The sequence below is a fragment of the Pseudomyrmex gracilis genome, unplaced genomic scaffold, assembly GCF_002006095.1.
Source record: "Pseudomyrmex gracilis isolate BER0280 unplaced genomic scaffold, ASM200609v1 scaffold_9, whole genome shotgun sequence".
Taxonomy (NCBI): Eukaryota; Metazoa; Arthropoda; class Insecta; order Hymenoptera; family Formicidae; genus Pseudomyrmex; species Pseudomyrmex gracilis.
This window is the reverse complement of record NW_018020593.1, coordinates 85,676-98,436: the sequence shown is the minus strand read 5'-3', so window position 1 is coordinate 98,436 and position 12,761 is coordinate 85,676. Positions and strand designations below refer to the sequence as shown.

The 12,761-nt window shown below is 31.0% G+C and overlaps 2 protein-coding genes across 4 annotated transcripts; both read left to right on the top strand.

The window, feature by feature from the left end:
* Nucleotides 1-541: 541 nt before the first annotated feature.
* LOC109861766 (zinc finger CCCH domain-containing protein 13-like) lies at nt 542-6,501 on the top strand. 2 transcript variants are annotated; one of them, XM_020441571.1, is made up of 8 exons: nt 542-905; nt 1,034-1,330; nt 2,113-2,288; nt 4,597-4,707; nt 4,934-5,030; nt 5,277-5,387; nt 5,698-6,007; nt 6,102-6,501. In XM_020441571.1, exons 2-8 carry the CDS (start codon nt 1,038-1,040, stop codon nt 6,270-6,272), a joined length of 1,269 nt encoding a protein of 422 aa, XP_020297160.1. In that variant the 5' UTR covers nt 542-905; nt 1,034-1,037; the 3' UTR covers nt 6,273-6,501. The 2 variants fall into 2 exon arrangements, with proteins under 2 accessions (XP_020297160.1, XP_020297154.1); XM_020441565.1 differs by having other exon boundaries at nt 996-1,330.
* A 647-nt stretch (nt 6,502-7,148) lies between these two features.
* Nucleotides 7,149-12,448, top strand: LOC109861656 (SWI/SNF-related matrix-associated actin-dependent regulator of chromatin subfamily A containing DEAD/H box 1 homolog). Of its 2 annotated transcripts, none has more exons than XM_020441391.1 (13): nt 7,149-7,745; nt 7,937-8,198; nt 8,588-8,781; nt 8,946-9,139; nt 9,222-9,450; nt 9,580-9,913; nt 10,001-10,275; nt 10,362-10,499; nt 10,595-10,924; nt 11,002-11,303; nt 11,367-11,579; nt 11,673-11,779; nt 11,845-12,448. In XM_020441391.1, exons 2-13 carry the CDS (start codon nt 8,102-8,104, stop codon nt 11,979-11,981), a joined length of 2,550 nt encoding a protein of 849 aa, XP_020296980.1. In that variant the 5' UTR covers nt 7,149-7,745; nt 7,937-8,101; the 3' UTR covers nt 11,982-12,448. The 2 variants fall into 2 exon arrangements, with proteins under 2 accessions (XP_020296980.1, XP_020296987.1); XM_020441398.1 differs by having other exon boundaries at nt 7,874-8,198.
* Nucleotides 12,449-12,761: the final 313 nt, after the last annotated feature.

Genomic DNA, 12,761 nt, shown 5'->3' with positions numbered 1-12,761 from the left:
AAATAAAAAAAATAAAAAAAAAAATCTTCAGATGCTCAGCAGTCAATAAAACTAAGGCTGCGTTCCGAGTTACGCATATGTCTATACTATACGTCACGTGTACTATTGATAAATGCGCGCATATGCGTAACTCGGGACGCAGCCTAAGTATTCGTACACTATCTGAAAATTAACTTAAGACGATCTTAAAGTTGCGGTCAAAGTCTCACTGCAAATGTTTCAAAATATCGTTTTATTTTTATTCTATTTACATTTATAACGAAAAAAGAATGATGCTTCGAAACGTTTGGGCTGTGTTCAGTTAAGCAAGATGGAACGAACTAATGGAGGAAATGCAGGAAATACAGGAATTGGAACTAATGAATTCCTGTATTTCCTGCATTTCCTCCATTAGTTCGTTCCATCTTGCTTAACTGAACACAGCCTTGCAGTGAGGCTTTGACCGCACCCAAATATAAGATCTGACTATGAATACTGACCTTACTGTATTTTTGATCTAAATGTGACCGCACCTTAATACGGTCTTAAAAGGCATTACGTCATCTAGTAAACTCATCTGCAAAATGGAGAAAATTTGGTTTTTGCAAATGGCGTATATAAGCGTATATCTTGTCGTTATTTATCATTAAGAAAGTGATTTGTACAAGTTTTCAAGTTTTACTGTGTTTATTGGTGCTTCTCTACAAAACGTTTAGTTTTTTCCTCCATTCAGAACTTATTTCGACTACCAATTATTTTATCTACTCAAATTGATTTATCTTGCGCAAGCAAAATAGAATTTGAAACAACTGTAGATGAAATAACGTCCTTGAACTTTTTATTGTTACGGCTGTTAAATATATAAAGAAATCGGTTACACAGAAGAATACTTTGAATTTCAGTTACAGGTTGAACACATTATACAGGTTATTTCTCTTTTTACTAAAACTAAGATGACAAGACGAACACTGTTCAAAAGTATTAAAATTCAAAATTTTCATCAATATAAATTTCAGCACTGACTTTTGCTTCCATTTTTATATCACCAACCAAGTCCAATGCGTCCAACAAGTTACTCCCATACCAGGGATCAGAGATCCAGTAGATATAGTGAAGACCCTGTTCCTTCTACTTCACGTTCAAGAACTGAAGAAGAGATCAAGAGAAGAAGAGAAGAATGGAGACGTCAGCAAGAGTTAGAGATGGAACATGAGAGATTAAAAAGACGAAAAATTGAGGAATGGGAAAGAAAACGGGCCCAAGAGCTGGGTAAAAGAAGCCCTAGTGACTCTCCTCCTCATCATCATACAGGAAGATCTTCACCAAGTCAATATCTATCTACTTTCAAAGAGTGAGTCTTAGATAAGCAACTGTAAGAAAACATCTTACTTAACCTTTGATCCAATTATTTAGCTATGTTTTTGAATGAAGATTAGATACAAATTAGTTTTGATACTATAAATTATCAAAACTTGAAGCCAGCTAATAAAAAAAATTAAAAGAGATAAAAAATTCAATAAGGTAATGAAAAGCCTTTCATTTGTATTACCAAAGTCAACCTTAAGAAGTTACAGTTGTTGCAGCTATATTGAGGATTATGATATCACAAGTGAGAAGTCCTATGACTTTTTACCATGCAAGTTTTTAGATTAAAATAAACTCCTTGCATACTAGGAACAGCATTTATTAATGCACAAGACAAGAAGTAAATTACTAAAAAGAGTTTTCATTTTTATTAATAAATCTACATATATATATACGTATATTTGCTTATGTCATAAGAAAGGTCTGTTTTTGACAAGAAATAAACAAAATATTTAGCTTACAGTACTTGTATGATATAAGTTTGTCAAAAGAAGTTGATAGAAATAAAAACATTTATAAACTGTTTTTTTTTTTTTTTTTTTTTTTGCTTATAAAAGCACATTCATACAAAGTTATCATTTATGAATACACAACTCTATTGTTTTATGCATAATAACATGGAAAAACAATACTAAAATTGATAAAAGTCTTTTAAAGGCTTCAAATATGTCTTACATCAGATATCCTTATATAGCAAGACTACTGTATAATAATACAATAATAATAACATAAAGATATAATTGTAACATGATCAAATTTTCTTCTTAGAAAATCAAGCGGAGAAAAACCCTTGTTCAAAGGTCCAGAGGGTACACCCATTAATTCGACAGAGTTACGTCGAATTAAAGTTGATATTCGCAGAAACATCCCTATAAAGGGTCCTATTCCTGAAATAAAACGAGACATACCTAATCTTGATGATGTGATTATCTCGAGAAGAGATGGTAAATTATTGCATTTATTTGAATCCTCATACTTTTTTTTTACAGAAGCTTGATTTAACATTTAGCAGCGCAACAAAGGAAGAAACTAACTCCGATACTTGAAGTAGTTTTTATTAAACTTATCAGGGTTTTTGCCATATCAATTATATAAGATGTAAAGATATTGTCACATCAAGTCAAGACATTGTCAAATTGTAACATTATTAGACCAATATTCATAATCTAATCTTATATTTAAGATGACTTCAAATATTAGATTTGACTATGATTATTGGCCATACATTAACTTCTATATGAAGATTTTATTCCCATAAAAAAATCATCACTGAAGATTGAACACTGTGTTTCAAAACTTAAAACTAATTCAATACCAAAGTAGCACAATTGTTGTATTACATTTTATAAAACAAAACTTAAAGGTTTAACAAAAAGAGAAAACAAGAATTTGTTTTTTCAAATTTAATGTAAATTTTTATGAATTTTATATTAATATAAAAATTTTATATAGTCTCACGTATAACATTGCAAATATCAAGTTTTGTTTAATAGATAAGAAAATTATATTTTCAAAAAACAATATCGGAATTGTAATAGGGGAAAAGAGAAAATCAATATTTGACAACAAAAGAGGAGAAAAAACAATTATCCAAACATGAAACAGAGTATCAAAACCATAATTCATAGAGGATTAACAGTCACAGGTATGACTTAAAAAAGAGAGAAATTATTTTTTATTTTAGATTTCTAAATTGTGTCTAAACTGAGCTCTAGATAATTAACTTCATGTGACACTGGCATAAATTTCAGATATAATGAAGACACTGCTTTTATATCACGTACAAAACCTGAAAACAAAAAAAAGAAGAATAGAAACTTAGAGAGGTAGAAAATGAGAGATTAAAAAACCGAAAGTTTATAAATTGAGAAAAAAAATGGGCGCAAGAGTTGGATGAAAGACGTCTTAGTAACTCCTTGTCATCATCGTACAGGAAGATCTTCATCGAATCAATATCTATCCACCTCTTAAGAGTGAGTTTTAGGTAAACACCGATGTAAGAGAACATTTTGTTCGACTTTTGATTCAACCGTGTGCGAAGATATAAATAATTAATTGACAATTTTGTGTGCAAAGATATAAATTACCAACACTTGAAGCCAAGCTAACAATAAAAAATCAAAAGATAGAACGTCAAACAAGAAGAGTTACCAACGGCAATAAATGAAACTGATGAAGTTAAAACATTCATCCGGTTATAATCATGTATTTTGACTTATCAGGTATGAATTACGCGAGCGTAATTGTTCTTATATTATTATTACTTGAATTATATTATATCGATTGTGAATTACAAGTAATAAACTTACAAACTTGCATTTACTTCTCTTTGGTGAAGATATGTAAATATAAAACATCTTCTAATCTTTTCTATCTATATTTTAATGAAAGATTTAGACTTGTTATCTTTGAGTAATTAAAAATGAATAATAGTGTGGTGTATTGTTGTGTGTTATGCATGTACACACAATATAATAATTTTCTAAATTTTTTCTATTACTATATTTTTTCTACTACTGTGTGTATGAATAATAAAAACAAACAATATCGAAAGTAAACACATTATGCGTCTTCTGGAAGATGGGTAAAGTAATAGATGAATAATTGTGTTCTTCTCTGAAGATTTTTAAGCTTAATGGATATTGTAGGATTTTGAATTATTGTAGGAAATATAATCTCATTATTAGTATTGATTTTACACATTTGTGAAATAATTATCTGGTGATACATTTTCAGAGAGATAGCATAATATCTATATTATGTTCACATAAGCATAAATTCTATAGACTGCTATATACATGATAACAATGCATATAAGTAAATTTAAGAGTTTTGTGTCTACCAAAACTATATAATTTTTTAAAGTCTTTTAAAACAATTTTTTCTTATATTTTTATAAAAGATTTAAGAAAATTGATGAAATGTAACCAAAGAAAACAAATTTTATATAATTGTTTGCTGCTAACACATATATATATGCATATGTGTGTGTATATATATGTATATATATATACATATAAAATCATGTTTATACTACAATACACTAAGAAGAAAGATTCTATAGATTCTTTTCACTTTTACTGCAACAATTTACTGAATGTTTATAGTCTAAATCTGATCTTCAATTTGAATATTAAAAGAGTTGTAAGAGCGAGTGTTCGAGCAATGATTTTCTTAATAATGATGCAAAACAATGCACCTGTGCAATATTCAAAAATTATATACTTAAAACATATACTATAAACCGTTTAGGAGAAGGATCAAAGCCAATATTTGATAGAGCGGAAATAAAGAAAGGGGTTGTTAAAGGCGATGAAGAGAAAGAACACCGTACCGTTATGACAATAAAAGAAGATCAGTCAGGTATGATAAATTTATACTACAAAATCAATTATATTGTTTTAATATTTTAAGTTTGCTACTTTGGTATTGAAATAATTAACTTTGACAACTATTGTTTTTTTATGTTTTTATACTCTTGTTTATATATTATACTTTTACTCACAAATATTTTAAATAAATGTGTATTTTATATAATATGTAGTTATGGAAAATTTTTATATATTAGAACTAGAACACTATATTTTAGGTTCTACCAAATCACGAGCATCAAGAAAGCGATCTCTTTCACCGAGTTCGAGTAGGATTCGTTACAGTCCCCAATCTCAATCTTACAGTCACTCCAGGTTTGATCTGTAACACTTGCAATAAGAGCACTCCCAAATACATACTTTTTCTTAAATTTTAATTTCGTAAAAACTTCGAACTACGTTAACAAAAAAAGTTATTATAGAAAACAAATAGTAAGGGGTTTAATTATTGGTCGTAAAAAAGTTGAAATTCACATTTATTGTTTTTAAAGTAAATAACCATGATAGATAATAACTAATAAATTGTGGTTTCCAATAAAGTTTATATTTATCTTGTTGTAGAGACAGATTAGAGAAACATAAATTTTATAAGGACAATTATCCAGATAAAGAAGATGAACGACGTAGTAATCGTTCACGTTCTGTAGAACACAAACGCAACTTACATTCCAGGTACAGTATTATCAAATTAATCATAAACCTATTTGTGTCAAAAAAAAAAAAAAAAAAAAAACCAATAGACTGAAGTACATGCACCTATCAAAAACAAATCTATATAAAGATGGTTACTTACTATATTATACATACTACCGTATCTTTTGATGAAATGATATTTGCTATTATTAGATCGCTTTGCATTTTTTTAATATGAAGTGATATTACGACTAAAAGATTTTTTCGTACAAATATAAAGTTTCTTTCTTTTACTTTGAATGAGAATATAGGTACTGTTTTTTATCAGAACTTTTTTGTTTCTTATTAGGTCATTTATAGAAGATAAATATCGTTATGATAGATATCGTGAGAAATCACGCGAACGTTCTCGTGAAAGCAGAGATACAGAAAGAAGCAGAGATAGAGATAGAGACAGAGACAGAGACAGAGACAGAATCAGAGATAGAGATAGAGATAGAGATAGAGATAGGGACAGGGACAGGGACAGGGACAGAGAAAGAGAGAGAGATAGAGATAGAGACAGAGATCGGGACAGAGATAGATACATTGAACGGAGAGATGTAGAAAATTACATCGGACCACTACAACTTTATTCAGCAGATTCTCTTCATCCCTACGTAAGGAAAAACTATCTCTTGAATTTTTGTGCTAAATTTGTGTTTTTTCTTATATAATTGATTTAATTTTCATATAATAATAATGTCTATATAGAACTTTCCGAGACCAATTATTCCTATAATGGGCCCTATGGTTCCACTACCAAGAGGATTTAGACAAGTTGCTCCTTTAGGAAGAATTCGATATCCTCCTCCAGTAGGACCGATCAGACTACCATATCCTGGTCCGACTATGTATAGATATCGTGCTCCATATACAAAGTAATCTAAATGTAATGTAAGTGTAAGGATTTTCTTTGTGTGCTATTTTATTTGTATGCATCATCCTTATACAAGTGATTTGAAAACTTTCAAATTGTGTAGCTGATTGATTCTATCATGTTTTAATTTAAATTAAGATTGAGAAAGTAAACAATTGAGATATTTATTGATTGTTCGGTTTTGCTGTACGCTTTGTTATTTTATATGATATTAAAATATATAATGTATATACATGTGCGAATATTTTTATCGGTATTTTTATGTATTATGTGTAGTTTTATTATAATATATGTTAAGTTAATATAAGTAAGACGCAAATACACACAGTGGTTGAACGAGCGTAAAAAAACGAAATGTCTATAATCGAATGACTTTTGAGCAGGTGCGCTGTGAAGTACACAAATATATGCGCATACAAAGCTGTTACTATTACATGAAACTTGACAAATTTATCCGATAGAAATCTTATAAGATGCAATTTAAAATGAAAGAAAGATACTAATATCTAACATGTATCAGTACACACACACAGAGAAACATTTAATTTTTTTGTATATGGAGGATATGCTATACATATACACATAAAAGATGCATATGCGATTATTTGTTTTAATTATATGTCTAATATATTGTACTGTATAACTTTTTATAATATATAAATACGAAAAATAAATTTATATGTAGTTTTTATATACTGACACACGTTTTTATCTAATTATATTTTTTCTTTCTCTCTGGCCGGCTCGAGGTGTTGCACTGCGTGTAATACCGATGCACGTGCATACATCACGGAAGACAACCACGCGGTGTAATATAGCACGAAAAAGAACACACACCCTGTATATTCATCGACAAGCTCTGCTCGTGGACATGGCTACGTAGTTGCCAATGTGCACCACTCTATAGACATAGCGCTGGTTTACAGGACGGTAAAGCCATTACCGTCCTGTAAACCAGGTTTTCACATGGCCTTGGCCGTTCTCAGTCTTCTCTCTACAGACGCTTTCGGGTGAGATCCTCATCTGGAAGCAATTTACAAAAATCTAGATCTGGTTGCCGCAGAGCGTCTAGAAAAAAAACTATTTTAAATCATTTAAAAACCATTTTAAAGTGATGACAATATTACATCACCGTCGCTCTTATGTATTGGCAGTTTAATGTGTGCCAAATATAATGACAGAAACAAAGGCGAGTTGAGTCACGGGAGACCATTGTATTCGCACATTATTGCCGATATTCATAGTCGGATATCTTAATTCTTGCAATCGTCTTGGATGCATCTTCAGATGGATCTGAATAGCCAATGAGATGATCTGCACGGTCTCTTAAGATGAACCTAAGATGATCTTACAAGATCGGACTGCGAATACTGCCCTATGATCGAGTTCCCCTTTAAAAAAGCGGCGTTTGTGCAAACACGAATGGAATCTTGCGGACTATAGTGTATCTCGTTACACGCAAATACATCGAATGTTGTGTGAGTGAACTATTTTACTTTTAAGTATTCATATAAGTATATATATATATATATATATATAAAGCTATATTCTACACACACAATTGCATTTTTTATGTTTCGACGTTTTAAGTACATATCTATTCTAGTTTTCCAACAGAGAGACCGTCATTTTACATTGTTGTTTTAAAAAAATTTTATGTGAAAATCAGGCATAATTGTTATATCGCGCTGGACGTGTGCTGTTCTATATTCCACATTATTTCACTTTGCCCGACGCGCTCGGAATTGCTCTGAATGCACCTGGCAAACGGCTCAAAAAGTTCTGCTGCAAATATGTACGTTTGCCAGAGTCCATCATTTGGTTAACGCGCGCGATGTCTAGACCAAATTCACCTAAAACGGACACGACTAACTGCAGTAGCCTTCTGCGGCAATTTCGCTTTCAAAAGAAGCAAATCAAGATGAACATGTGTAAGAATTTTGTATCATATTATATTTCCTCTTTATATTATTTCGTTTCAATCGATGTAACCGGTGTGTGTATGCGCTTCAGTTTTTCTCTATGCATTTCTAAGCAATAATGTGTATTGTGCTAACATGCCTGTTTAAACATTCCTATGTATCATAGTTTGATATTTAAAGATTAATTTTTTTTTATTTTTTTGAACAATGCTATATTTGTGTTTTTTTATATCTGTCGCTCATTTTATGTTACTTAAAATATTTATATGTAAATTTAGTCAACACACACATGTTACAAAACTTGATATCAGCTAATCTGGTTTTTTTTTTTATTAATGAAATCTTATTTTTTTAAGTCATTGAAGATTTAATTTGTTTTACACATGTATTTAATTTAGCTGACGATGATAGTAACTTGGTAAGTACTGATGCCCAAGTACGCCGAAAGCGTATTAGCACAAACCGTATTGAAGACAGTGACAGTGATATTGGTAGTCCAGCTAAGTCAAGTTCAGATTCTAACGACAAAAATCAAAGCAAGGAACATAAATTAAAGTACCTGAGAACTTTGCATCCAAAAGCGGACTTGTTGGTGAGTAATCACACATAAACAATTTTGTAAATATATACTTTTTTTTACAATTATTTACTTTATAATTACAACTTCTAACAAAATTAAAAATACTAATCTAAAAAAGTAATGTAATATAAGAGAGTATATTTTTATATTATTTACATTATTTTTATATTATTTAGAAACTACACGAAGCACTCTGTGGTAATGATTGGGATGTTGATAAAGCGGATAACGAACTTACAAATAAAACCAGAAAAAAGAAATCAGAAAATCATGCAAAAAGTAGTAAAAGCAAGAGAAGAAAATTAGATGATGAGAAAAATTCAGATTTCGAATCAGATGAAGGAAATTATAAAGAAAAAGTATTCGACAGGTAATATGTACAAATATATTTTGATGAAAATTGCACTCATAATTAAATAAATATGTAATTGAGATATTATTATCACAAACAGTGATGAGGACTCGGATGTAGAAATATCCGATAAACTCACAGGTGATAAAAAAGCAGTATTGGACTTTATGCAAACTGCTTTGCCTTCGGAGTTGCTTCTCATGTCCTATTGTTCTAAAACAAAAGCTGATGCTATTATAAAAGCAAGACCGTTCGAAAGTTGGAGTGATTTAGTAAATAAATTCCAAAATACAAGATACTTAGACACAGAATTATTAAATACTGCTCAGGTAAATTTATAAAATTATAACAAAATACAAAAATAAACAAAAACGATAAATTAAGTTCTGTCATAGAATTTAAAAAATGCTTGTTGTCTTACATTTGTATTGATTTTGTTTTTTTTAACACAAACAAAGGTGTTATTGTCTACGCGTCAAGTAGTGGAAACTCTTATGAAAAAATGCCTTCGCTTGTCCACTAATATGGAAAAAGCTGTGGCTGCTGGTGCTTCAGCTATAAAGCAACAACCAAAGGCGTTGTCGTCAGACTTAACGTTAGCTCCTTATCAAATGGTTGGTTTGAATTGGTTAGCTGTTATGCATGCACAGAATGTGAATGGTATATTAGCCGATGAAATGGGTCTGGGAAAAACGGTACAAGTAATAGCATTTTTGACATATCTAAAAGAAGCTGATCTTCTTGATGAGAAGGACGGGCCTCATTTGATTGTTGTTCCCAGTTCGACTATAGGTAATTCATTGAGTTCTACAATAACGTGAACACGATCTTACACAAATAGAATGTTTACAATACATGTAAAATTATTTTTCTTGACAGAAAACTGGTGGAATGAGATAGAAAGATGGTCACCTGACTTAAAAGTTGTGCAGTATTACGGCTCTCAAGAGGAACGTAAGGAAATGCGAATGGGTTGGCGAAACGGTGATCTCGATGACGTCGATATTTTGTTAACTACATACAGTTTGATTAATAGCACTCCCGAGGAGCGCCGACTGTTTCGCGTCATGCCAGTTAATTATGTAGTTTTTGATGAAGCTCACATGCTCAAGAATATGAGCAGCGTTAGATATGAAAATCTTGTCAGAATTAACGTATGTATTTTCTCTCATGCACACACTCTCATTCATATATGCAACAAAAGTTTTTTTTTGTAACAAAATCTTGACTGTTTTTAAAGGCCAAGCGTCGAATTTTGTTAACTGGTACACCTCTACAAAATAATTTATTGGAATTAATTTCCTTGTTAATATTTGTGATGCCTTCATTGTTTGCTGGGAAACAAGCTGACTTAAAAAGTTTATTCTCAAAAACTCCCGTAAGTTTATAAATAAATTACAACTGTATTTTAAACAATATAGCCATTTCTTTTGTATATTAATTATAATAATTATTCAAAATAAACTTTTTCAGAAAACGGTAAACGATAAAAAAGATAAAGAGGAAGAACAGCCGTCGTTCGAGAGAGAACAAGTTAAGAATGCGAAGGAAATAATGCGTCCATTTGTTCTACGACGACTTAAAAGTGAAGTTTTGGGCGACTTACCGCCTAAAACGGATGAAGTAAAACGATGTGCGTTAACTGAAAAACAGCGAAATATGTATGACAAATTAGTCGCTCAATTTTCAGCAGAAACTGCCGAAGTTTTGAACGAGAACAGAACTGGTATGATGATGCAGTTAAGGAAACTTGCCAATCACCCGCTTCTCGTGCGTAACTATTACGATGAGAAAAAACTCAAGGTATACGATTTGATGAAAAAAAAATTTATTTTCTTTCTGTGATAAATTTCTAATTTATTATTTAATGCATAATGCAGGCTATAGCGAGTAGACTGGCAAAAGAAACGGGTTACAAACAGAAAAATCCAGAGTACGTTTTTGAAGATCTGATTTGGATGTCTGATTATCAAATAAACCAATTGACACGTACGTACAAGAGCATAGCCGGATTCGGTTTACCTCAAGAACTTATTCCCGAAGCTGGAAAACTAAAGGAACTGGACAAGTTGCTACCGCAAATGAAAAAAGACGGTCACAGAGTTCTGATTTTTAGTCAGTTTACTATGATATTGGACATACTTGAGGAATATTTAACCATCAGAAAACAAACATTTTTAAGGTTCGTAATATATAACTAAGCATCACACACACATACACATAATAAGTTTATCGTTCAACTTAGGCTAGATGGTAATACACCCGTAACTGAGAGACAAACTCTTATAAACGAGTATACGGAAGATCCAAGCATATTCATATTCTTGTTGTCCACTAAAGCCGGAGGTTTGGGAATCAATTTAACAGCTGCTGACACCGTTATAATTCACGATATAGATTTTAATCCCTACAACGACAAACAAGCAGAAGACCGATGTCATCGAGTAGGACAAAAAAAGTATGTAGTACAAATGCTCTTAGAAACGCGCGTATTTTAGAAAATGAGATAAACAATAGATTTCTGTCATTTTTTTTTGTTTTAACACACCAGACCAGTTACTATAATTCGACTGTTAAGCGAAAAAACGATAGAAGAAGGCATGTACGAGATAGCACAAGACAAGCTACATCTCGAAGTACAAATCACTGGAAACGAAGGTAAATGCTTTATTCTAACAATTGTGCGACAAGATTTACCAAGCTCTGTTTCTTTTTGCTCGCAGAAAATGAAAATGCCGATAAGAAGTCTGTTCTGAAATTATTGAAAATGACCTTGGGCCAGGATATTCATAAATCTCTATCATCAACAAGAAATATCAGTAAAGAATCTAAGATAGAAAGTGATGACAATTGTACATAGAAAAATCTAATTGTAATAGTGGGACATTTGTAATCTAGCTTACAGTAGACCCCTTATAACACGGAACCTACATTCCGCGCAAATGACTCACGAGAGTTGGATCAAAAGTTAAAAATTGTAAATATTCCATAATTCAATTTCAAATCAATGACATGATTTATACGATGTATAACGATTAGTTAGCTGTACGTATTGTATACGTGGGTTTTATCAGGCTTTTTTGTATCACGTTTCACGAATCCGCGTTATATGGGGGTTTATTGAATTTGTAAGAATAGAAATTTTGATATATACCAATTTACACTTATATGCTCGAAAAGTTGGATCTTTGTAAACACACAGGTAAAAAAAAAAAAGATGGATGTATTTTGTAAAATAACGAAGTTTTTGTTCAGAGTATACGATTCACATACACAACATATACAATTTATGTACGTTTCCTATTTATTATACACACTGCGAAATATTTAATCTTTTGTGATTTTGTATGTTCCATTAAATCATTCCTTTATTTATCTACACAATGTGTAGTTGTTTGTTCATTTCTGTACAATAAATTTATACGTGTATGTGTACACTCGTTTTATCACCTGAGAGCTAGAATTCTATCATTTTTTTTCCCAAAAGAGAACTCTAGCACTCAAGTAAAGCAACTTCTAAATTTCTCCTCTTCTCCAAATATCAAAGTATACAATATAGAAACAAGAGAAACCAATGTATTAAAAAAACCAAAAAACAATCATTAATTAGCTAAAAATTATGTATAATTGCATACATGTT